This window comes from Poecilia reticulata, chromosome 13 (assembly GCF_904066995.2).
Source record: "Poecilia reticulata chromosome 13, P_reticulata-male-v2, whole genome shotgun sequence".
NCBI lineage: Eukaryota > Metazoa > Chordata > Actinopteri > Cyprinodontiformes > Poeciliidae > Poecilia > Poecilia reticulata.
This window is the reverse complement of record NC_088842.1, coordinates 23,278,392-23,303,154: the sequence shown is the minus strand read 5'-3', so window position 1 is coordinate 23,303,154 and position 24,763 is coordinate 23,278,392. Positions and strand designations below refer to the sequence as shown.

Here is a 24,763-nt window from a genome sequence, read left to right as displayed (position 1 = left end):
TATTATGTAAAACAGCTACATATGGGCTTGCAATGAGTTTAGCATCCTTTAAAGCTGGAGTATGTAATTTTTGTAAATAATATTTATTTAAAATATTTGTTAAAATTGTCACTATGTCCTGACAGTATAAAATGAGGCAGATCATTTGTGAAAAATCAAGCTCCTCTGCATCCTCCCTGTGGTTCTACTCACATTTGCAGAAATACAACGCCTTGTCAGAAACAACCAATCAGAGCCAGAAGGAGGGTCTTAGTGCTGTCAATCAGGATCATGTACACTCTGCTTACACCATCCTTTGCTGTTTGCTACACTACAGCTCCAATGCCTAAACTAGTTAGCATGACCACTGATGAAGGTGGATAAACAGTTTTTTTCTCTGGCATTAGCACACTGAGTAGCACGTACACGAGATTTAAGATTCAACGAGGGCTGCAATCGTTTCTTTTCAAACCAGGTGGGTTTGAAATCATCCTTTGGAAGCTGCAGTTTGTTTCCTCTGATAAGCTACTGATTATTTTTCCTCATGTAAAATATTTAAGTGCAACAACACAGCAAATGCCAAGAAGTTGAGCAAATGCAGTCATGCATTTCAAAAGCATAAAACAAATATAACATCCACGGTCACAGGTATGGAAACTTTGGTAACACTTTATTTGAAGGGGTGAATAAGACTGACATGACACTTTCATAAACATGACATAACACCATGTCATGAACATGAATGAATATGCCTTCATAAATATCTGTTCATGAAAGCGTCATTCGGTAAATTGACACTTTTAATACAAAGTTGACATTATTCAAAAGGTCTATGTTATGACAACTTGACATTAACCAAGAAATCATTACTGTTTAAACTTTAACTTTAATAACATAAAGATACCTAATTTTTAAAGTGCAATCAGTAATACTTTTATAACAAATTTATATCAGTAATGATTTCTTGGTTAATGTCAAGTTGTCATAACAAAGACGTTTTGAATAATGTCAACTTTGTATTAAAAGTGTCATAATTTACCAAATGACGCTTTATGACAACAGTCATAAATATTCATGAAGGCTTATTCATGTTCATGACATGTGTTATGTCAGTCTTATTCACCCCCCTTCAAATAAAGTGTTACCGAAACTTTTCTCCAGAACTCTGTGTTCTCAGTAAGCATCTGGTCTACGTAGTATTTATGATCCAAACAGCTTCTTGATGGCTTTTGTTTAAAAGCAGTGGCATTATCCAATTAAAGGACCAGCCTACTTTTTGTAAAAACAAACAGAATCTCTTGATGTCTAGAAGAAGAAATGGGCATTGAGGCAGGTCAATGTTGGTAAAATGGCTGTCAAAGCAAAAACAAAAAGAAAAACGCCCACCTTTCACCTTTATTTTCACCAATGGGCAACGGAAAGGAGCTGATGTGACATAAAAAGTTAAGAGAGCTACAAAAAGTATCCAAAAACAACAGATTGCCTGTTGACTTTTTTTTTCATGGTTTGGTGTTAATAATTACTCTAATAAATAAGCTGCTGAATCTGCGTATTACCCCATCTGATCAAAGTTCCCAGTTAAACTGACCAACCTGAACCGTCCTACCCAGCTTTTCCATTACATCAACGTGCCTGAAACCCAGCAGGCTTCACTTGAAGCTGCAGATGCTGTGAGAGCTAAGAAAGGTTTCAGGTTTGACTAAAAGGAGCGATGGCGGAACCCTCATCAGGAAACGTCACCATCAACAATCCCGCCGACATTGCTGTCATCGCTGGATACTTCCTGATGGTCATCGGCGTTGGCGTTTGGGTGAGTTTTTCAGACTTTGTGCAAGTTAGAAGTTAGGGAAGAAATGTATAAAGTGGGTATAAGCATGAAAACTCTTGACCTCTCTGTGTGCTTCAGTCCATGTTTCGGACCAATCGTGGGACGGTGGGAGGATATTTCCTGGCAGGACGGTCCATGGCTTGGTGGTCGGTGAGTCTAAGAGCCAACAGGACCTTTGATCAAAAGTAATATGAGCTGAAGAATTGCAGCACAGAGGTGCTGAGGGATGATTTTATTGTAAGATGTCCAATTGTTGTTTTTACCAAGTTCCACAAACTGATTTCCGTTTTTGGATGTTGCCTTTTGTGTGAAATTTATTTCCTCTTTTTTTTTTTTTTTTTTACCACAGAAACTTCCTCGTATTTTGTTCAGGATAAGTTCTGTGAAAACAAAATTTGCGGTATTTCACACCGTTTATGAACACAGAATTGTTTGAAGTATATCTCTGAATCAGTTTCCTAAAAGAAAAGATTTCGTTCCTACCTTTATCTTACTGCATTCCCATAAATCCTAGCGGTGCCGAGTTCAATTGTGTTGCAGGTTGGTGCGTCCCTGTTTGCCAGTAATATTGGGAGCGGTCACTTTGTGGGCCTGGCAGGAACCGGGGCAGCGGCGGGCATCGCTGTGGGAGGCTTCGAGTGGAACGTAAGCAGCTGAAAACATGCTGACGTTGCACAGCATGCAGATTTAAAAAAGCCCTCACACCTCTGAAATGTTTTCACATTTTGTCAATAAAACTCTTTGGAGTAATTTTCTTTTTTATTGGGATTTTGTGTGATTTACCGACACAAAATAGTGCAGAACTGTTCATTGCAAAGATGAAAAAAAAAAAACCATATTGTGTTGGTTTAAACCATCATCATGCATGTACGTGTGGATTTGTTTGCTTTCAGCATTGACAAGGACCTTTTGTTTACAGAAAATATAGAAAGTCATGAATCATTTTCTGTTTTAATCTGTCACATAAAATCCTAACAATCGTCCGAGTTTCTTTGCTTGGCGAAGCCAATACAGCAGTGCCATGTGAGTTGGGGTTACATATTATTTTGTGCTTCATTTTATCAGGCTCTGTTCATCGTGTTGCTGCTGGGCTGGCTCTTCGTACCCGTCTACCTCACGGCCGGGGTAAGACGTTCAGTCTGTGCTCTCATTTGCTCAGAATGACCCCGCCGTTCACTGCTGTGATGGGCTGAAATTCCCCCACAGGTGATCACGATGCCTCAGTACCTGAAGAAGAGGTTCGGCGGGGCCAGGATCAGCCTCTACCTGTCCGTCATCTCTCTCTTCCTGTACGTTTTCACCAAGATCTCAGTGAGTCAAGCTGTCCGGTGAGTTAAAACTCCACACGTTGCGCTGCCTACGCTGATCCATGTGTTTCTTCCCTCCAGGTGGATATGTTTTCTGGAGCTGTGTTTATCCAGCAGGCATTAGGCTGGAATATTTATGTGTCTGTCATCGCGCTTCTGTTAATCACAGCCTTGTACACTATCACAGGTAATATAGCAGTATGGTTTCAATTTATTCTTCCCCTAGAAGAGATGTGTGAAATCTTTCAGCAACATTATCCCACACTGCAAATTGATTCATATTATAATGTTGTCACAAACATACCTGGAGTTTTGCTTTGATACTTTCATGCATGTTTGAGGAATCCCTGAATCTCCAGTGGCAGCCTGGTGGAGTCACATATGAGCTCATCATACAAACTACTAACTAGTCCAGCACTCTAACACTAAGAACGGTTGTAAATCGCATAATGGAGAAGCATTGTGATGACGGAAAGAGCAGGAGCTTCTTAAAGAGACAGAGGCAACTTTCAAGGCGTCAAATTGCAAAGTTATGTTTGGTCTATGCAGCTTTTTTATAACATATGAATATAACATAGCTACTTGATTGTGCCATAAAAATACCACCATACTTAATAGTGGAATTCCTTCATTTTACTCATCACTCCCAAATAACTGGTTGGTATGATAACATCCAATGGTTGTTATGGAAATGTATCGACCCAGAGATGCCACTGTTTGCTGTTGTTCTTTAATAACGAGCTTTGGAGATGTTTTGACTTTTCTTACCATTCTGATATCTCTGGTTTTGTGAAAAGTTATTATTATTATTTCTGGGTTTATTTTTTTTAATCACCAATAAATAAATAAATGTGCTCAAATTAAAGGTTGGATTATTCAAAAATCTTCAGTGTGAGTTTAATAAAAAAAAAAGTAAGTTTTATGGCTTTCTAAATATAATTTAAAAAATAAAAAGGAACTATGCATACTTCTTGCATTTTGTTGACCATCTGACAACAAACGGCTTCAACACTTTATCGTCTACATCTTTAAGTCTCTGTAATTTTCTAAAATTTTTTATCATGCATGGTTCCCAGGTGGCCTCGCAGCTCTAATGTACACAGACACTTTTCAGACGTTTGTCATCATCGCTGGGGCTTTCGTCCTCACCGGCTTCTGTGAGTAAAAACGTTCCAGGGTCTCATCTGTGTTCTTCCTGGTTTCTGCAAATAAGAAGGTGAACACATTGTTCATAGGGCAGAAAATACATCCTGGTTTAGAATGAAGACAAACACAGAAATGTTTGCAAAGTGGCGATCAACAGTTTGTTCTGATTAAGCAGATGATTCACACTTTCAGTTAGGACAGCCTGACACTGCAAGAGAGCAACAACCACAGGAAGTCTGTAATCAAACTGACACCAAGATGGCTTCTCTGGGATTCTCTTCCCCCACCTGTCATCTTCAGCCTTTGCTGAAATCGGCGGCTACAGCGCCCTGCTTACCAAATATTACTCTGCCATTCCGAGTAACTTCTCCTCCCTGGACACCCAGCGCTATAACATCTCCTCCCAGTGCTACACCCCAAGACAGGACGCCTTCAGCCTGCTGAGGGACCCGACCGTGGGGGACCTTCCCTGGCCTGGTGTGGTGTTCGGCATGACGATAGGGGGGATCTGGTACTGGTGCTCTGATCAGGTGAGCAACACCATGTGAGCTGAACTGAAACACACCAAGTCTCTTCGAACTCTATGTGCACAACCAGAGATGGAAGGGAAAGGCAGTAATGATGCATCCTGAGGGGTTTCATGCACTGCAGCACATTCTGCTGTTAAACATTTGTTGGATTTAAGATTTGGGCAAAGGGCAGTGAAATGTATTAGTTCAGGGATGAGCACTTAAGGGTAATTGGTCATGTGGAAAAATAAAAAAAACCTACATCCTCTGTTAGATCTTAGGTTTCGCAGATCAGAGTGGTTAAACTTTAAAGTAATCTGATCCTGAACAGGCTGTAAAATATAACCACAGAAAACTGCGGCAGCAAAAAAACCTGAAAAAAAAATCTACTCTCCACCTGGGGAGGTTTGCCGTGAGGTTTGGTTTTCAACAGAGGTAGTGCTGTCCATCTAAGTCTTGTGGTTCAATTTCATCTCACCAAAGAACTGGCAGGCAACCTATGAAAAAATAACAGGCCCAAGATTTCCCCAGTGTATTCTAAGCCTGGCGGGCCACCAGGCTTTACTTGGGCCCCCACCAGGCTGAGCATTGCTTATTTATTTTATTTTTTTATGTTTGCGTTTTTTAAGACTTAATAATCCGTTTTCAAGCATTAATCTTCCAATAACACATAATTATCAAGTGATATTTTTAAATTTCCTGTCAACTGTAAACATTTTTTAACTCAAAAACACGGCAGGCCGCTGAATGAATGACTGTCCCAGTGGCCCTACCGCCGGGCTTAGCAAGTTTTCTGGGGGAAACTGTGAGGAGAGACTTGAGAATTTATGTTCAGCATCTGATCTTAATGAGTTTTTATTCATAAATAAATTTTTGGAAATTGTTTACCCCCTGTTCTCTCACTTCCCAGTAACAAAGCCATCAGTGGTTTCCATGCCTGTCTATGCTTGTTCTCGTCTCCAGGTGATTGTCCAGAGGTGCCTGGCAGCTCGTAGTCTCACCCATGTGAAGGCTGGCTGCATCGTGTGTGGCTACCTCAAAGTGCTTCCCATGTTCCTCATGGTGTTCCCTGGCATGATCAGCAGGATTCTCTACCCAAGTAAGTCGCCATAGCAAATCATCGCTAGACCCCTAAAAACCTTTCTGAATGGATTCAGTCAATAAAATCCGACTCTAAACTAGTCCTTAAGGCTAGACTTTACTAGACTTCAATCTCAGCCATAGACATAAAGCATAAATCTAATCGTGTTTCTGTCTCTCTGCAGATGAGGTTGGCTGTGTGGTCCCAGAAATTTGTAAGGAGGTCTGTGGAACTGAAGTGGGCTGCTCTAACATAGCTTATCCCAAACTGGTGGTTACAGTCATGCCCAGTGGTAAGAATAAATACAGATTGGAAGTTTACATACACTAATCTTAAAATAAGAATTTGAACACCCTACGACTTTGCAAGTTCTCCCACTTAGAAGTCATGGAGGGGTCTGAAATTTTCATAATCTAAAAAAGAATCAGGAAATTACAATGTATGATTTGAATACATTGAAAATCAATGTTAATATTTGGTACAGTGGCCTTTGTTTGCAATCACAGATGTCAATCGTTTCCTGTAGTTTTTCACCAGGTTTGCACACACCTCCACACAGATCTCTAGATCAGCCAGGTTTCCGGGATGTTTGTGTAGTTTCCCACACATCTACTGTTCAATTCAATTCATTATCTGACCCAAGCTGTCACATGTAAAGCAATTAGTGAGGATGTTGAAGAACAATCCAGAAACCAGGAAGGCTTCAGCCTGAAGTGGAAACTGCTGGAACTCAAGTGTCACTGTCCAGGTTTAAGGCAATCCACAATAAAATTCAAGTGTAGCGCTTGTTTTTAAAAAGTTGCAGATGTTGAACATTCTTTAACGCATCAGAAATGAGCAGGACCCTTATGCTCCAGTGACTGTGTTCAAACTTCAGGTTGGAAATTCTCACCATGTTTTCGGTTTTAAGTTTCACGCTGAATGTTCATCTGTCTCTTCTGTCCAGGTCTGCGAGGGCTGATGCTTGCTGTCATGCTGGCAGCTCTCATGTCTTCTTTGGCCTCCATCTTTAACAGCAGCAGCACTCTGTTCACCATGGACATCTGGACCCGCATCAGACCACAGGCCACCGAGCGGGAGCTCATCGTTGTAGGCCGGTAAATGGATCATAATACAAGCAACAGCAGCCCAGTTACAGTGCCTTGCAAGGACGTTTTCCACTTAAGGAACACGTACTGCTCTGCTTTGCTTAAGATTTGAGATCATAGACTAACCAATTAGAGCATAATTGTGAACTTAAAAGTCAAGTCAATTTTATTCGTACACCATACTTCAGCAGCAAAGCAAGTCAGTGCTTAAGACCATAAAACATAATACAGTAAGCAAATATGAAGCAGTAATAAACATTCAATTTTGTCAAATTACTTCATCAAAGTCATCAAGAAAATATACTGCAAATATATTGATCAATGTTCCTGTTGTCATGAATCAACTCTTAACAGGTGTGTCTTTAGCCTTGATTTAAAAGTGCCTCGTCTGTTTTGCAGTTATCTCAAAGTTTGTTTCAGAGGAGTGGAGAATAAAAACGGAATGCTGCTTCTAAATGTTTCGTTGTGGGAATGCAGAGCAGACTAGAACCAGTAGACCTGAGTGGTCTGGAAGGTCCAACGATGCCCGGCTTTCAACGATGATACCAAAACTGAACTTTTTTTAAATGCAAAATGCTCACTGTGATGAAATCACTCTGCATGATGTGCAAGATGAAACATGGTGGTGGCAGCATCATGGAACAGGGAAACTGGCCAGAGTTAATGAAAAGGATCCAGGTCCCTTGCGGCTGTAACTCAGTGGCTCTACAGAGCATTGACTTGAGGATGTGGTGTAACATTAAGGAACACAGACACATGAATGTACAAACTGAAAATAAAAAAAACTCCTGGTTATGAATACTATTGCAGGGCCCTATATCCATACTGCATACTACATGCTGTTCCTCTGCTCTTCAGTGTCTGGGTTCTGTGTATCGTGGCCATTAGCATCTGCTGGATCCCCATTGTTCAGGCAGCGCAGAGCGGTCAGCTGTTTGACTACATCCAGTCAGTCTCCAGCTATCTGTCTCCACCCATTGCCTCCGTCTTCCTGCTGGCTGTTTTTGTCAAACGGGTCAATGAAACAGTAAGAAAGGATACTCTGATATTACTTTATTTTAGGTCATACCCTCTAAACGCAAACACAATGTTGGTTTTTCTCTCCCATGAACCTGCAGGGAGCTTTCTGGGGCCTGATTGGTGGTCTGGCGATGGGTCTGTGTCGGATGTTGCCCGAGTTCTTGTTTGGCACCGGCAGCTGTATTTTCCCCTCTCAATGCCCTTTCCTGGTGTGTGGCATCCACTACTTACACTTTGCCATCATCCTGTTTACCTGCACATCAGTGCTGGTGCTTCTGGTCAGCTTCTGCACAGAGCCCATTGAGGACAAACATGTAAGTAATAATTTTAAAGGATGGGTCAGGCTGCAGAAAATGACTGGCGAGGTCAAAATCTTTTGTTTCTTTCAGCTCCATCGTCTGGTGTTCAGCCTACGTCACTCTAAAGAGGAGAGGGAGGATCTGGACTGGGAGCAAGAAGAAAGAGCCAGAAGAGCCCGCAAGGAGGCGAAGGAGAAGATGAGAGCGAAGGCTAATGTAGTTACAGGTGGGCAACGAGGAAGTAACACAAAGACGGACAAAAAAAATAAAATAGAAAATCAACTACATACATTCTTTCTTTTAGAAACTGAGCACGATAAAAAGTCTGGACTCTGTCGCCTGATTGGTGGATTCTGTGGACTCAGCGGAGACCAACAGGTTCAGGATGAGGAAGCAGCCGAGGATCCAGAGCCTCAGATGCCCGACATTAGTGAGAAAGCATTGTGGAAGAACATTGTGGACTCCAACGCTCTGGTCATGATGGCTGTTGCAGTTTTTATGTGGGGATACTTTGCTTGACTGAATCATTTGGTTCCGAGCTGAAGGTGTTGTCGCTGCCGTGTGATCGCATCGGCTGCCGATTGCAGAACTGGAGTAAATATTCAAATAAAATCTTGTCGCCATCTGCTGGCAGTGTTTTGTTATTGCACCAGAGTGAACTCAAACTCATGGAAGCAACGTCGGATGTTAAAAAATACACTTTACAACAAAAATATATAAATTGTCACTTAACATATAATTTCACAAATAAGGCATTTAGGGTTTTCTTGTTTTAAAGTAACCTGCTATGGCTTTTACATCCATTATGGACGCTATCATTTTCAATGTTTGTACTAAAACTTTATGGTAACATCAATACATGTATAAAAGTAATCTGAGAAAAATGTGCTTCTGAATTAAAGTGAAGGATGATCATAAATGCATGTCCAAATACTTTGGATTGTGTACCGCTTCTTTAGAAATGGATTGTGAACAGAAAACTAAAGCCTATTTCGGTCTATAGTTTAATTGTAGAGTAAAAAAAAAAAAAAAAAAAAAAAAGTAATTCAAGGTTTATGTTATTTAAAAAAATAATCTAAAAAGTGGGACGTACATATGTGTATGCAACGGTTGTTACTCTGATACCTAATGCAAACAAAGGAGAATGTTAGTCAGGTAAGAAGCCTCACTGGTGCCTCTGAGGAAAGAAAGGTGATGAAAGAAAACTTGACAAACTCTGTAGGGACTGAGGGTCAAAACGGTTCTTTAGGTTGGGAAGATCTGGAAAGGTCTCAGATCTGGTTTAGATCAAATTTCACTTAAGGGTCAAAATGGCCCAGTCAAAGTCCAGACCAAATCCGATTCTCTCAGATTCTACATCCAACTGGACTGAACATGAACCATTTCATAAAGCACAACAAAGAAACATTTGTCTACATAAAAGTGGTAGAGCTGTACCTCAAAAAGACTGGTTTTACAACGTAATAAGCACTTCAGATTATTTATACGACTTTGTGTTGCCACCGTATGCAAAACCTTTTAAACAGCACAAGCTTACTACAGTTTCAGAGGTACAAAAATTTCATCCCTGCAGCTTTAATGATCAGATTTAACAGAACGAATGTTATTAGATACAAATGCCATTAAAGCATCTGGTTACACTCTGATCCAATCAGTCATCCCTAAAGGTGTGAAGGAGAGAAAGTTTAAGTAGCTCATAAATGCATTAATAAAGTTTAACACATTAAAACTTTGGTTTACAAGAAATCAATGCGAGCTGTAAGTGGCTGGAAACCACCTAGCTGCACCCACCCATGACGACTTAGAAAACGAGCAATGTGGATCAGCGTATAAAAAGCAGACATACCAGGTAGTGGTTCAGATTTCCAGTTTTAATCATCACTTCTGTTTTATTTAAGCAGATACTTCCCATTAGCATTGTACACATCTGCAACCTACAGAGTTCTCCCATGACTACCCAACCATCTTCTCATCTCCATGCAGAGTTTCAGCATCATTCAACACATCAGTTCTTCAATGTCCAGTCTGTCAGCTTGCAGGGGTGGGGAGGGAGGTTAAAAGCAAAGGAGGAGAGGGCAAAGATAAATAGATTCCATTTTTTATTGCCCCCTCCCCCGGTATTGAAAAGTCAGAGCCATCACCAGGCACTGTTCTTGTACGCGCAATAATTTAAGTGGACCCAGTGGAGCTGGATGGAGTGTGTGAAACATTGGAAAACTGTGCAACTTTTGTTGTGTTCTGATCATCCTTGAGGTATCTGATGCCTCGGTCTCCAGAAGGGTAGGGTAAGAGGTAGGGGGGCTTTTAAGGCTGGAAGCTGGTATAGAGAGTTTCTGGTGTTTGTGGTGGATAGTTGAACACACTTCAAAGTATGAATGATGGCTCTGTTGAGGTGGAGGGAAGGATAAAAGAAGGGTTTGGGGGGATGAGGGGGTTAAAATAAAGATGGCATATTTAAAAAAAAAAAAAAAAACTTCAGTAGGATGACAGACTGATACACGAAGAACTCAGTCCTCATGAATAAAAGCAAATACAACAGCAAACATTCAGACACAAAAACCCAATAAAAACAAACAAAAACAAAAAAAAATGGCAAAACAAGCAAAAAAGAATCAAACCAACCATACAAAGTGACATCAGGCCTTTCCAAAGTGACATCTAGTTTCTCTTTTTAAATCCCATTCAAGTCCGTCTCCCACAATTCTCTGTAAACCAGACAGTGGCTCCCATTTATGGCTGGTCAGCAAGGTCAGGGTCCGCTCCGTAACAACAACCGGGCGGCTCTCTGAGACCTGGACTCAGAGGAGGGGGGGGGGGGGGGCACCCATCCTAAACCGGACTCAGAATGAGCATCAGTGACGAGCAGTAAGTTCAGCAGCATCAGCAGGGGACTGATCAACTTAATACATCATTACAGCACATTCAGAACAGAGAAATGCATGGTGCAGGACAGCTACAAATGGCATCTTGTACAACCGCGAAAAAAAGAATCAAGTTTGCTTTATACAATCACATTTCTGTAATAACTTGAAACATTCTGCACTGAAAGGTTTTACATGTCCCTTGAAGCCCGTCTGTACAGCTAAACATGGATGCTTGGGGCAAAACACAACGCGGGCCACGTGTTGGGAGCTGAAAGCACGCTGGTGGGTATTACATTTCTATACGTCACTTTATGGATGCTAATCTCAATCCAAAACACTGCAACGTTTTCACATAAAATCGCCTACTGCAACATCCATGTGCATATTTAAACAGAACCCCCTCAGAAACGAGACTGACAGCAGCAGGAGAGGACCCCAACCCTGGTGTACAAACTTTTATTAGCCACTCTAGGTGGGAGAGAAGGATTCTGGAGCAGTTGGAAAGAGGGAAAAAAAAAGGCAAGGAGTGTGATGCTTCTCTACCTTCTTCAGATCTCAACCTCTCTCTATTGAGAGAAAGAAGGAGAAAGAAGAGGAGACAAGCAAACAGTCTTGGAGTGCTGATTCCTCCCCCGTTGCCCTCTCTGTACCCCAGTTCTCAGACCAGTGATGGAGAGACGGGAGGAGGTATGCAATGAGATGAGACTTGGTTTGCACCCTCTACCTGGCCTCCTCCCTCCGTTCTTCCCTCTTGGTGCGGATGGGCTGGGAGCCGTCGGCAGGCTGCTGCACCCAGTTGTTGTCATGGAGCCCAACCCGGCAACCCGGAGTGTCCTTGTCCGTACGCCGGCAGCACATCCAGTAGGAACGTCCGTAAGGCAGGTCATGGTGGTAAGGTTTGGGGTGCCAGCGGCACAAAGAAACGTCCCCGCGCTCATACTGACGCTTGCACTGTTTGCAGGGGTCGTCTCTGTAGAGGGGGTCCTGGTTCCAGCGCGAGTCCACCGCGCGCACCCCATAGGTTTCGATCAGTGCCTTAAAGTAGTGGCAGGTGCACTTAAGGGCCGCCAGAGAGCGAGTGGGTAGGTAGCTGAAGATGTTCACCATGATGTGGTCGGGGAGCAGCAACATGTACTGTCTCGGCTCGAGGAGCCGCTGGATCTGAAATCGGATCTCCAGGAAGTCGTGGGACACATGGCGGTAAAGGCGACACAGCGAAGGGTCAGAGCAGTCTTCCCCGACACCAGGGGAGTCTGGACGTGTCGCCCGCTCCACTGAGCCCACTGTCACCCCTGTGCCAGGACTGTTGTTGTTGGCGCAGTCCAAAGAGCACATTCCTGCCCCGTTGCCAGATGTCTTTGCAGTTACATCGTCCTCAGGTCCCCTAGGGGACTGAAGGAAAAAGAGCTGTCCAGGAGGGGGATCGTCTGATGATGGGTCAGTTGAGCTGCCAACACCACCACCACCCCCTCCCGCTGTAGGCATTGCGAAACACACCGTTTCCTCCTGCACATTCTCTGTGCTGTCCTTGCCGTAGAAGACACACTGGTCCACAGCACCCGTCACCACAACCTCCACATGGAACCCGGTCACTCGTTCCCTCCCAACGCCCCCTTTCTTCTCCCCTGTGGAGAGTTCCTGATTGGAGTCCGGGGTGCCGCAGGACGGATTGTCTTGATGGAGATCTCCGTCTGGTTTGGGGGTGGAAGCTGTGGCGGCAAGCAGCAGACTACTGGGATCTCTTGAAGACGGACTGACGAGCTGGTACAAGTCACAGGTGATTTTCTCTTTGGCCCTGGCAGCTGCCTGGTTACTCCCCCCACCACAGCTCATAAACATACAGCGGGACCGGCCAGCTGGCTCCAGTTGTGAGCGCGGGTCCATATTTGAAACTCTGAAAGCTATCCTCACCTCCCCATGGGTGTGGTTGGGTGGTGGAGGTGGTGTTACAGTGTCCCCCCTTCTGAGCTCCCCATCTCCGTTTTGATTATTTGAGGGTACTCCAGATCCAGAACCTAGATGGAGGCGATTCTCAAGGGTCTGAGATTCAAAGTGTGCGATGGCCTGAGCCACCCTGCACGACTCCTGCTCCTCCTCGAACTCCTGGTCCGTCTGGATTGGAGATGATGGCTTTTGGGATTCGCTAGAGGCTTGACTGTCTGAGCTGTTTGATTCAAACAGCATGGGAGAAGGGTCAGAGACTGTACCTCGGAGCAGAGTATGTTGGTTGGGGGGGAAGCCCTGACTATGAGTGGCGGTAAGCGACTGGTGGTGGTGTTGGTTTGAATGAACTGCCACAATGCCCTGAAGGGCCATGGCAGTCCTCTGCTCCACCAAGGCAACCATCTCAGCCACAGAAAGCAGATCTGTCTCATTCACACCTAATGGTAGCTCATCGGGGCTTGGAGGTCCTATGGAGGTGTCAGGAGTCGGCGCTTGGGAACGCGTTGGAGGGTCGTAGGATGAGCACCGCCTTCGTCTTTTGGCTTTACTGCAATCTGTTGCCCAGTTACCTTTAACCTGTGGAAACAGAAAATGATTTAATTAGAGGCCACACACAATTTTATAGCTACACAACATTCTGATAATGCTAGATAGTGTAATGGTGATCATTAGCTACAGTACTGTCTATATACACTGTAATAACCTTGAACGACATCCCTTCAACCGTATGATCTTAGTCACTCATAAATCAAAGGATGGTGGAAAGCCATACAGATGTAGTCAAATATATTTGAATGCATGTAGTCTGTGAAATCCAAGCAGTCCTGTGTGATTGCAAGATGCAGAGACTAAATTTGCACATTAATGTTTTATTTTATGTTTTTCTCTCCATAGAAGCTACTCCTGATCTGGCATTCTGTCTGACTTTGGCACCTTCCTAGAGGACGGCACTAGCTGAAATAATGCTGTCATCAACTAATCGTCGTCTCTTTTCTGCTATTAACCTTTTACTTTCATTAACATAGAACATAATCCTACATCAGTTCTGTTTCTTTTAGTGCATTCTGCTCTGTCTTTCGGTTGTGGAAAATGGCCGCTGGTACCAATCCTGGATCTGCTGGAGGTTTCTTCCTGATAAACAGTTTTGTTTCAAATGAACTAAACACTCTGGAAAACCTGTTCTCCTCACCTGTGGTGGCACTACACCAACCACCACTGAAGGAAACTACATGAAAATCTCTGAAGACACGTAAAAGAGAGACATACACCCCTCTGTTAGGTTCTCACCTTCATGGCACTCGGTCTGGGCTGGCCTGCTCCACTGAACTGGTGTGCAACAAAAAAGGCAATCTTCTCCTTTGTGTTCCCTGGTTTGATAACATACCAGGTGTCCAACAGCACACGCCCATCTTGCATTTGAGACCCTGTAGTTGGTGGCGAGGGCGGAGCAGGAGGAGGCTGAGGGGCCTGGGTTTGTGTAATGGCGCCAGATTCAAGCTCAGGTTCAGGTGGCGTGTTCTCTGACCCCACATCCTCCTCCTCCTCCTTTCCCTCCTTACCCCCAACTATCATCCCTACATCTTCAATTTCTTCTGGTGTCCTCCTGGCACCTTGCGAGAGCTCAGCCTTGCAGACCGAGGGGGAACCTGCCCCACTGGCTCCTCCACTGTTGCCCCCTGAGCCTGGACTCCGAGCTTTGTTCTGGGAGTAGGTGCCGAAGGGGCGAGGGCACCACAGCCGGATGTGGGAGAAGGTGTCTCGGTCCATCAGGATGAGGACCACCGTGGCATATCTGCATCTATGCTGGCCAGCAAACACCAGGAGCGCTCATCGTTCGTCTCTGTTCCAGTAGCCACCAGACTGGCACCAAGACCAACACAGGGCATAAAACCTGCATCAAGAAAACAGAAAAAAGGTCAAATCAGGTTTTCTGCAGGTTCCACCAATTCCACCAAAGACTTCAGACCATTTTAAAAGCAGTATGCATGAAATTTAAGACCTGTATGAAATAAAAATGTAACAGTAAGAAATAAAAAAAAAAAACACAATTAAAAACGAACTACAAAATATTAAATATTGATAAAGCGCATCTACAAATCAGGGCGCTTTTTTAAAGACTTTCTAAGGATGCATAGACACCCTGTAAATACATGAAGGGATGGAGTGACATAAATGATTGTGATAAAACTACACATTTGATCAATTTAAAAGTGCAGATTAACAAAGCTCATCCGCAGAGGGATTAAATTAGATGACCAATAACTAATCGAGGCTCTACTGAATAGTTGCCCCCAAGTAATCAAACAGTCTGAAAGCATTGCAAGCCCCAGTGCAACCACTAGTGATTAGAAGAGACAACATCACACTCTTACAGACACCAGTCACAAATCCTCTGCTTCAGACTTTGGCCAAATTTAATCAGTAGTTGCATTCACTTCTGTGCAACAAGACCATCTCCCTCACTCCAAGGCCTCCAGATTAAATTAAAGGGATTGCATTTCGGGTTTCAAGATGAAAGGGATGAACGATGGAGCACAAAAGCACCAAATGAATCCTCCTCACCCTCTCTGCATCTCAGCATTTCAAAGAGGACTTGACTTAATAGGAGGCAACACAGGGAGGAGCATCCAGGCATATGCTGGACCTATTTTTAGAAAGCAGCGGCAGGGAGGGTGATATGAGTGAAACCGTTGTTGCTATCCTCACCTCTTCCTCGCTGGCTACACTACAGAACGAGGGGGAGCTTTTCTGTTCACCCGGCATCCTTTGCTTCTGTAGCAAGGGCGGCTGCAGGGTATGCCAGGGACGGGCCAGCATACTTGGGGACAGACGAAGCAACGCGCCCGACCCACTGGTAATCTGTTTGCACTTACTCTATTTGCCCCAAGATGCTCCACAACTCTTAAAAATGAAAACAACACAGTTCAAAGTTACCATTTATATAATTAAAGCCAAATCTGGATCAACTTTACTTAAAAAAACAAAAACAAACATTTGACACATTGATACACTAACAAATAGATTATTTTTTTTTAATGTAGTTTGCTTCTTAAGGCTTTGAATTTTTCCAAATGAGGTTAAGTTATTATTGGTGGGCTCCATTATCTTTGGCAAAACGAGGTCATATTGCCGCAAGTTCACTGGAAAAGTAAATGAGGTTAACTAGTTAACTCCTGTGTCCCTGTGGAGCCTCATCTGATCTATATTCTACCACCGTAGTTTTCATACCATCTGCACAAATGTTGTAAAATCAAAGCATTTACTCAGTTCATGACAGTGAACTGACAAGACATTGCATGCCAACATGGCCTTAAATCCCACTGATATGAATATTTTTAGCTTGAGCTGCTTTAAAATGCTGAGGTCTGCCAAAACAGCTGCCAGGTCTCTGGTTATGATTCAACTTTCACCTCAAAATCTTGATTTAATAAGCTCAGAGAGACTAGACCACTTTCTACAACAGGTAAAGGGACCATTTCAGAGAATAGCTTTACAAAACCTAAACGAGAAAAAGTCTGGATTAACCATTTAAAAAGGCATATGATGAGATAATTCACTCTCTAAAAGATTAATAAGCCAATTTGTAAAGAACATTTAACATTAGAAGTGGAAGAAAAAAAACATACAATGCAAATTGAAAAGCTGAAACAAATAAAAAGATGCTCTAAACAAAGCTGCCCTTCAAAAGAGGAGCTAGTTGAGATCAATGCACCAGACTGGAGCCTGTTGTCATCCAGTCTTTGATAGAAAGAAAGAGAATAAAAATAAACACTCGTGCAACTGGAAATGTTCGAGCTTGATTTAATTTATTATGCGATTAACTGATTTATTGTGACAGGCTTAGTCTCAGCTCTATGCATTATGGTTCTGTGACTAGTCAGAGGGCGATCAGAGGCATAAGGAAGGAAAGTAAACTTTTGACACCACCAGATGCCTTTTAGATGATCAGGAGGTGTAAAGAGCCTGTTTAGGTGGTTGACTGCAGTCAAAGTCTAACAAGCACACACACACAGCTCTTAACAAAAAAAATATATCAAAATGGGCTTCCTCAGGACATCGGTTATGTAAATAATTGGTATTTTCATCTTTAAATCAAGACACAGCACCTGCATTTAATCATTTTCACAGATTTTATTGAAGCTCTTTTGTAATCAACAGTGAAGAAATAGAAAAGGTGACTGCAGCTGCCAATACTGTCAGTTTTGGGGGCTTCAGACATTCAGATTTTTTTTAGTCATTACGGTAAAAAGATTTTTCACATCAACAAGATATAACCCCATCCCTACCTGTTAGTCTGACTGTATTGAACACCCCGTTCCGACAGATTTTAGTGCCCAATATGCCTAGTACAGAGTTGGAAGTGTAACGGGAGAGAGAGATTTCCTAATATAGAGCAAACCTGGAAAAAACAAGATCAATGAATTTTATTAGCTCTGTTGGATCTGAAACTTTCCTTTTGTATTAACTGCTCCCTCTGAACAAGGGTTCATTATTCATGAGAAAACTATTACAGTTTAGTCTTAAGGTAAACGGAGAAAAAAAAAATTATTATTCAACACTGACTCAATACAATGCAGTGAATAAGAGTCTCAAAATGAGGAAAACATTCATACAGTCTTGCTCTAAATAAAAAGTCGATCAGCTGGGCTATTTAATGAACGATTCCCGCATTCAGGAGGAAACTTGGGGCGCCTGTTTGGGCCATTTTAGAGCTCATTTGACACGCATCCGTAAGGGTCACTTGTTCTTTTCTGTGTAACGCACTGCATGGGTGGTGCGTTATACAGTTGGACTAATGGATTGGCTCAGAGAGGCACAAAAAACAAACACCTCCCACACAGTGTGGTGTAGCAGTATAAATGCTTCCTCTATAATCACACAGCAACAACTCATCTAAGAGCAGACAGATTATACTGTAGCGAAGAGGCTTTTTTACTGCATTTTCTTCAGGGATTGGACTAGTCATAACTAGTTTCGTTCTCCAACTCGTTCTTATCCACCATGATAACCACAGATTCGTGCAATATGTTGGTCCAACCATGAAAGAGAGCCAGAAGAGAACTACTGGCTTTTGCTTTTCTGGGAACTTGGCAGTATTGGGAGATGAGATATTATGTCGATGACAACATGAAAATTAAAATGAATCTGGCAGGGAATCAAACCATATTCTGTTTAAACATTGGCACGTCCTCTTAAATTAAATAATGTGCTTTTCAATGAGAAAAAGGTTCAAAACCTTCTCTCTGCAAACATGACTAAATAGGGGTTCAACAGTCTAAAAGCCAAAAAAATTCTAAAAGATTTAGGATTACAGAATACTTTAGCTTCAGCAATTAAATGTCACCTGGCAACATAAACATTTAAGAGTGAAAGGCAACACTTTGACTGCAAACACAACATAAGAAACCACAGAAATTTAAATGTCTGGCAGCAGTACAGAATATTAATTCTCATCATTAGAAATAAGCATGGGCTGTCTACTGGCATCAAGATATACAAGGTTTTAAAAAAGTAAACTCGAACAGTTCTAATGGTTTAAAGTTTGTTTTAACGGCAGAAAGTCAAAGCAGCCATTTCGCTCCAGACAGCAGGAAGAATCGTGTTCCTACATACTGCTGGTCAGCTGGCTGATTAGATCTAGTTGCTCTCTGAACTTGGAAATTACATTCCGAGTTGGAAAAATCAACCGGAACGCCCTCCAAAGTCAGATTTTCCACTATAAAACAGGGAGCAACTTTGACTACGTCCTTTACGACTTGTAAGGTCGAATTTGCATGTCATTATGGCCGCTCCTCGCTTAAATAGCAATAAAATGTGGTGGATACTTGTCTATTTTACACATGTAAGAGTGCATCTAAAAATCAATGTTACATGATTTTTGTAACATTGTAGTTGTAGAAAGTAAAATGATGATTGTAAGAGGTACAATAATTCTCTTACAGAAAGTTGCCCTTTTGAAATTCCAACTTAAATAGAACGATGTTACCTCAGGTCTGATCAAACCTAGATCCAAGATAAATGGAATGCCGCACAAACTAATAATACTTCCAGTTGGGGAAAACAAGCACTAAAAGTGCGCCACCTATCATTTTTATTATGGTGCAGCAGCAAACTGCAGGATTGTTCAGACGAATTATTACCAGCCAATATCAGGTGTAGGTAGTACTTTTACAATTAAGTCAATGTTTACTCTATAATATTTTCTTAAAATCCACATGCTAAAACACAAAAGTGTAATAATGAATATGCTATTAATTTGACAGAGTTGGAAAAAGTAATTAGATCATGTCATACATATGTGCAACATTTGTAAAACATAGTGATATTTTTAAACCATGAAATTTCTACTATAGGTTGTAGTGTGAAAATCTAATAATGGCCCAAGTCTGACATATAGACTTTATTAAATGAGGAAAGTTTCTTCTAAATGTGTCCAAGTTCTGAAAAGGGATTGTGACATCTTGTGCCGTGTGCCTCAAACCCAGACAGCTGAAGGGATATTTATCTTTTGTCTTTAATATTTCACACAATTTAAAGTTAGACCCCAAGTAACAGATGAGGCACATTTACACATGTACTTTATGCATCGTTTACTCCTCAAACGAATCTCTGCAAATAAGACTCTGGGTTTGAATTAAGCTTTCTGCAACAACCTAATCCATCAAATCCTGTCCAAGCTCAGCAGCAGCCAGTGGCGCTACAGCGACTCTGCAGACTTAATCGTTAGAAACCCAACCTGTCTGACAGACTGTCAAGAGAGAATGAAGATTTTTCTGTACGTTTCCAGCAATTAACTGGTTCCACACACCGACGCATGGAAGCATGCAGTCTACCAAGTTTGCAGACTCATCAACCAGGAAAGCCCAACATGCAGAGGCACATTATTCAGCAAGGGCTGGGGTTGGTTTACAGTTGGATATCTATAAAAGGTCAAATCAAACTTAACAGTGTGTATTCACCTCAAACGGGATGTGTTAATTGGATCAGAGAGAAGGTATTTGTTATCCAACCTATGTCAGTAAAGTTAATCGATAATACAGAGTGCAACATTCCTCCAATGTCCTGAAGGCTGAGGAGGAGCTTCTGATTGCAAAATAGCCACGACACACAAAGGAGCTTCCCTCAAACCATCAGAAACCTTCAGATGACACGAAAACACAAATATTAAACAACAAGTTCTACTGTCTGAACGGTGAAAGCTGTTAAACTTTCAACACTTTCAAAGATGTTAAATTGTGAACATCTTTAATATCAAGTTTCTAGAAATTTCACTAGCATTGCAATAAATGATTCAGAAAATATCAATTGTGCCGAATATTAATTTAAATCAGGTTTCCGGTGTTTAGATCCTAAAAAAACATATTTTTCCAAACTGAAAATTGATCAGTCAATCTGAGATTGATGGTCCGGATCTACATACAGTTTGAGTCAGACTAATACTAGAAGAAAGAGAATCAGTTTTCACCTAGTCAAGAACAAAAAAAGAACAAAAACAAACATTAGAAACATTAAATTATTTTTTTTTTTCAGCTTGGGTTTGTCTCTGGACACCATCGCTTCCTTTAATCACGCTCTTATTTACACTTCACTACCTCCTTTGCTGGGTGGGTGTGTTTAGACAACATATCCTTGTTAAACACCTATAAAACGTAGCAGGTTGGATAAGGAATTCAAGCAATCATTTCTAAATGTTTGACTTCACAATTCAAGATGTGAGGTCATAATTTTAGGGCGTCTCGAGTTAATAAGAACCAAATGGTTAAAAAAGAAAACAAGCTGAAGAATAACTCTCAGTTGTGTCCCGTTAGACGGTCACACTCAAGCATTTCATTCATGTCAATGTGCGAACCGCAGCCATAAACCCACCAATCATGCTGGCACGACCCACAAAAAAGAAAGAAAGAAAAACAAAAAAAAACTTTACAAAGTTTCCCTCTGCCTGTGTGTCTTTGAAGACAATGTAACAAAAGATGAACGCCCAGCAGGCCGTTAGTTTAGCTCACCGGTGACAGAACAATAGAGTGGAGCGAGTCGCCCCAGCAGTCAGATCAGGAACGTGCGACGACACCTGGGAAGAGTGACCGCCAGCCTGCATGGCCGTCTCTGACTTTGTGTGTGTGTGTGTGAGTGGCAGCGTGTTCGTTCAGAAAAATCGTCACAAACCTCGATAAGACCTCCAGTAACACTTCTGTGTCAGCACAGTGATCTGTTGTATTGACCTCCTGAGAGGAGCTTCAGTCACGCAGCGTCTAAATAAATGACATCAAACCACTCAGAGAGAGGGCTGCGTCCACACATACCTACACTAAGAAAGCAAGAAGGTCAAATACTGGGACAGAAACTGATTTTCCTGAAAGTATACATTCATTTATGTAGGTACGCATTTGGGTAGGAAAATCTCTCAGTACAAGTACAATTTATCATAAAACACAGCCGAGTATTAGTCTGTTTTCCAGGATAGGCTGATCATCAGTGTTTAATATCATTTTACAATAACATATGTTCATGTCATTTTATTTCTCTGTTAAATGAATGAAACTTATGGTCTTGAACAACAGCATAAACTGAAACTCCATAGAATATTTTTGGAGATAATTTTACAGCTTCCTTCTTTTGGCAGTTTGTCAACATTTTCTAATTCTTAAGAACATAAAATCATGACATTGGCCACTCACACTCTGAAACATGCGAGTACCACGGACACAATTTCTGACAGATGAACCCAAAGTCATGATGGACAAAGAGGCAGATGGCGAAACTCTAATTTATTCCGTCAAGAATTATATCATCCGATTGTTTTCTATGTATATTTGCCACTCAGAAAACCAGTAAGGTAAATGTCAAACTGAGATTGTTTCATATTAAATCAAAATATTATTTGGCAGCACAGTTGAACTGCATGCGATGTGAAATCATAATACTTCATCTTAGTTAAACAACTCGTTTTGTTACTGCTGAGTAAAGGGATTTTTCTCCTCTCCCATCCTCATTCTGCTGTCAAATGGAATGACTACGACTCTGATGACAAGCAGTCGTTTTCGGTTAACAGCAGCTGAGTCAGAAGTTCTGACCAACCCTTTATTGTCAATAACTTCAGGCTAATTCACAAACTGTTTTCACGTCTCTTTTTTTTTTTTGGCCAAATTTAGGAATATGACAACTGTACAGAATGTAAACAAACACAAAAGAAAGTGGAATTTTTGTTAAAACCATGAATAAATTATGTGTACAAAAGAAAAAAGTGAACAGACTGAAAAGAGCCTTTGGGGTAATGAGATGTCACTTGAGGCACGTGGGTTTGGAAGATTGGGAGGGTAGGTTTTTATCTCGATTATTCACAGCAAAAAAAAAGAAGAAAGAACTGACCAGATGGGCGTTGTTCTAAGAGTGATCTATTCAGAATCCAAGTTTTGCAGAATGTCTAGTAAGCAGTTTTAACTTGCTGTAAAAAGCACCTGAATAGCTGTTTGATTACAGAAGACCTCTTCAAGATCTTAACCAACATGCACAACACTAAAGATTGGATCGCAGTTGTTTTCTTGGAGAGAACCACACATCGTGACAGGAGCACGTTAAAAAGTCGATGCACAAAAAAAATGTCAGATTGTTGTCCTCACTGTGACTAAAGTTTCCTAGTCAAAAACGAAGGCCCACAGCTCACTAAAAGCATTTCTTTGGGTAAATGTGTTAACTTTCCAAAATATATTGAACACAAGTTGAAACAACGTCTACATCTGACGTGACAGTTATAAGGAGAAATGGGACAATACCAAAGACGAGCAAAACCAAAGCCAAAGGAGATTATTTTTACCCAACATTAAATTTAAATGTCTTTAACCAACTACCAGCTATTTAAGCAGTGAGCTAGCACAGCGTCGCTGGGACATAAATACCCAGCAGACCAGAAGTCAAACAAAAACTAGAAAACTACAGTATTTAATTAACACACATCTGTTCAAGTCAGCTTTTTTAAACCGATTATTCACTTCGGTGTAGACTAAGACGAAGTTATAGAAAAACAAACCTCTGCTGAGCTAACGAGCTAGCTAACTGGACAACACAACTTACCTGCAGAATATTATAACAGAGCTTTCCTCTGCTAGCAAGCTTCGATTAAAAAAAAGACTTTAATTTATGCTGTGGGAGTAGAAATACCTGTTAGGTTGTTCTACACGGAAACCCCACGATGAGCAGAAGGTCGGTGACAAGTCCTTGTTAGCCGTGTTTTCTTCCAACCAAACTAGTCTAATACAGGTGACACGAGTTGACTATCCGAGTCCACGTAGCTAGGCTAACCAGCTAGCAGGCTAACGTCGACATTAGCCCACAGCTACTTTCTGGTTTATCAACCTTGCTTAATACTAGCCACTATCGCAGCATTTCAGCCTGTCAGTTCCCTGGAGAGAATCCACTTGACCGTACGCCCAACCAGGTCTCACAGCAATCTCTCTTCCGCTGTCTATCTAGAAGTGTCACAGGCTTTCACAGTATGTTCTCGGGGATACCAAAATAATCTGTGTTAAAACGGCGAGAGGAGGAAGGCCATCTTGTTGACAAGCAGCTGCATAAGTCCATCAGCCAATAGCAGCTCAGAGTCGGTGGTGTGCCCATATATGGTGTGTGCTCAGCGCCCTCCCTCTCCATTGCCCCACGGACTCCACACCGGCCACACTGTGACACCCCAGCATCTAAAGGTCACTGTGTCAAAAACAGGTGGGAAAACTGAAAGCCACACTAACATGGCGTATGTTCGTTCTCCATAAAATTCACACGTTATTAGAGTGACAAACATCTTTATTAGACTTCTTTTTATTGTTTCATCAACGATATGTTAAAAATACAGGTTTGTGTTACTAAAAAACTTTTCAACCATTAATAAATCCTTCACAATTTAACTGAAAGATAAACAAATATGTTAGGTTAAAATTGAAAAAGTTGCAGTGATTTGCATTATCAAGCCTCCACAGTTATTTACCTGATACTTTATTGGAGCACTTAAAATAATAATAATAAAAAAATCACCTTTCATTTTTCTGGTAATAGCATCTCACTCTATCTTATTAAAGTTTCCCAATATAATCAGATTATGGCAGACTTATTTTGTGCACAAAACTCTTGAGATCCACAAATTTTATGGCAAATTTTATTCCAAAACTTTATTTTGTTTCCCTGATGAAAATGCCCTGTTGTTGTTGATGATTTTTCTTTAATTTTTAATTTTTTTGCAAAGCTGAGAAATGAAATTGATCCTACTCACTAGCTTTGTAGCAAACAAATGATTGCTTTGGATCCAAACTGATTCTGAAGCAATCCATAACTTTATTTAAAAATAATGTTCCATCTGATGCGGTTACCTCACTACATGATGCTGCCACTACCATGTTTCACAATAATTTTTTGTGATACTCAGTACAGTTGCTTCTCTGGCAAGAAAAGCCTTTTAGAATTATGGTGCTAAAAATTAAAGTATGACTACATCAGACTGTATACAACATTACCTCACTAGGTTCTGGGAGATTTTAGCCAGGTCTGGATGTTTTACTGCTTAGTTCAGACATTTGAAGAATACAGAAGAATGATGTCATGTTGAACACAATCACCATTAGGCAGAAATTCCTGCAGCTCCTTCAGTGTTGCTGTGATCTTGGGCCTCCTGGTACTCTCCTTAATTGGTTTCTGTCCTTTCTTCATCAATATT

At 41.5% G+C, this 24,763-nt stretch overlaps 2 protein-coding genes across 4 annotated transcripts; one reads left to right on the top strand and one right to left on the bottom strand.

The window, feature by feature from the left end:
* Positions 1-211: 211 nt before the first annotated feature.
* slc5a2 (solute carrier family 5 member 2) lies at positions 212-8,880 on the top strand. 2 transcript variants are annotated; one of them, XM_081614343.1, is made up of 15 exons: positions 212-1,789; positions 1,886-1,957; positions 2,348-2,452; positions 2,873-2,932; positions 3,014-3,118; positions 3,196-3,301; positions 4,191-4,271; positions 4,561-4,790; positions 5,733-5,868; positions 6,035-6,142; positions 6,797-6,947; positions 7,797-7,965; positions 8,057-8,272; positions 8,348-8,409; positions 8,500-8,880. In XM_081614343.1, exons 1-15 carry the CDS (start codon positions 1,691-1,693, stop codon positions 8,774-8,776), a joined length of 1,977 nt encoding a protein of 658 aa, XP_081470469.1. In that variant the 5' UTR covers positions 212-1,690; the 3' UTR covers positions 8,777-8,880. The 2 variants fall into 2 exon arrangements, with proteins under 2 accessions (XP_081470469.1, XP_008424330.1); XM_008426108.3 differs by having other exon boundaries at positions 216-1,789; positions 8,348-8,483; positions 8,562-8,880.
* A 1,233-nt stretch (positions 8,881-10,113) lies between these two features.
* fbxo46 (F-box protein 46) lies at positions 10,114-23,724 on the bottom strand. Of its 2 annotated transcripts, none has more exons than XM_008426107.3 (3): positions 23,134-23,724; positions 14,353-14,956; positions 10,114-13,641 (listed from the first exon to the last, which is right to left on the bottom strand). In XM_008426107.3, the coding sequence occupies exons 2-3, from the start codon at positions 14,830-14,832 to the stop codon at positions 11,842-11,844; spliced, it is 2,280 nt and encodes a 759-aa protein (XP_008424329.2). In that variant the 5' UTR covers positions 14,833-14,956; positions 23,134-23,724; the 3' UTR covers positions 10,114-11,841. The 2 variants fall into 2 exon arrangements, with proteins under 2 accessions (XP_008424329.2, XP_008424328.2); XM_008426106.3 differs by having other exon boundaries at positions 23,221-23,724.
* Positions 23,725-24,763: the final 1,039 nt, after the last annotated feature.

What these genes read in the sequence shown, in the direction of transcription:
- slc5a2 (XM_008426108.3), top strand. Translation starts at nt 1,691, where the DNA reads ATGGCGGAACCCTCATCAGGAAACGTCACCATCAACAATCCCGCCGAC. An exon ending in GGTCCATGGCTTGGTGGTCG is followed by an intron (nt 1,958 to 2,347) that starts GTGAGTCTAAGA and finishes ATTGTGTTGCAG; the next exon opens with GTTGGTGCGTCCCTGTTTGC. An exon ending in TCAAACGGGTCAATGAAACA is followed by an intron (nt 7,966 to 8,056) that starts GTAAGAAAGGAT and finishes ATGAACCTGCAG; the next exon opens with GGAGCTTTCTGGGGCCTGAT.
- fbxo46 (XM_008426107.3), bottom strand. Translation starts at nt 14,832, where the DNA reads ATGGACCGAGACACCTTCTCCCACATCCGGCTGTGGTGCCCTCGCCCC. An exon ending in CCAGACCGAGTGCCATGAAG is followed by an intron (nt 13,642 to 14,352) that starts GTGAGAACCTAA and finishes CTGTTTCCACAG; the next exon opens with GTTAAAGGTAACTGGGCAAC.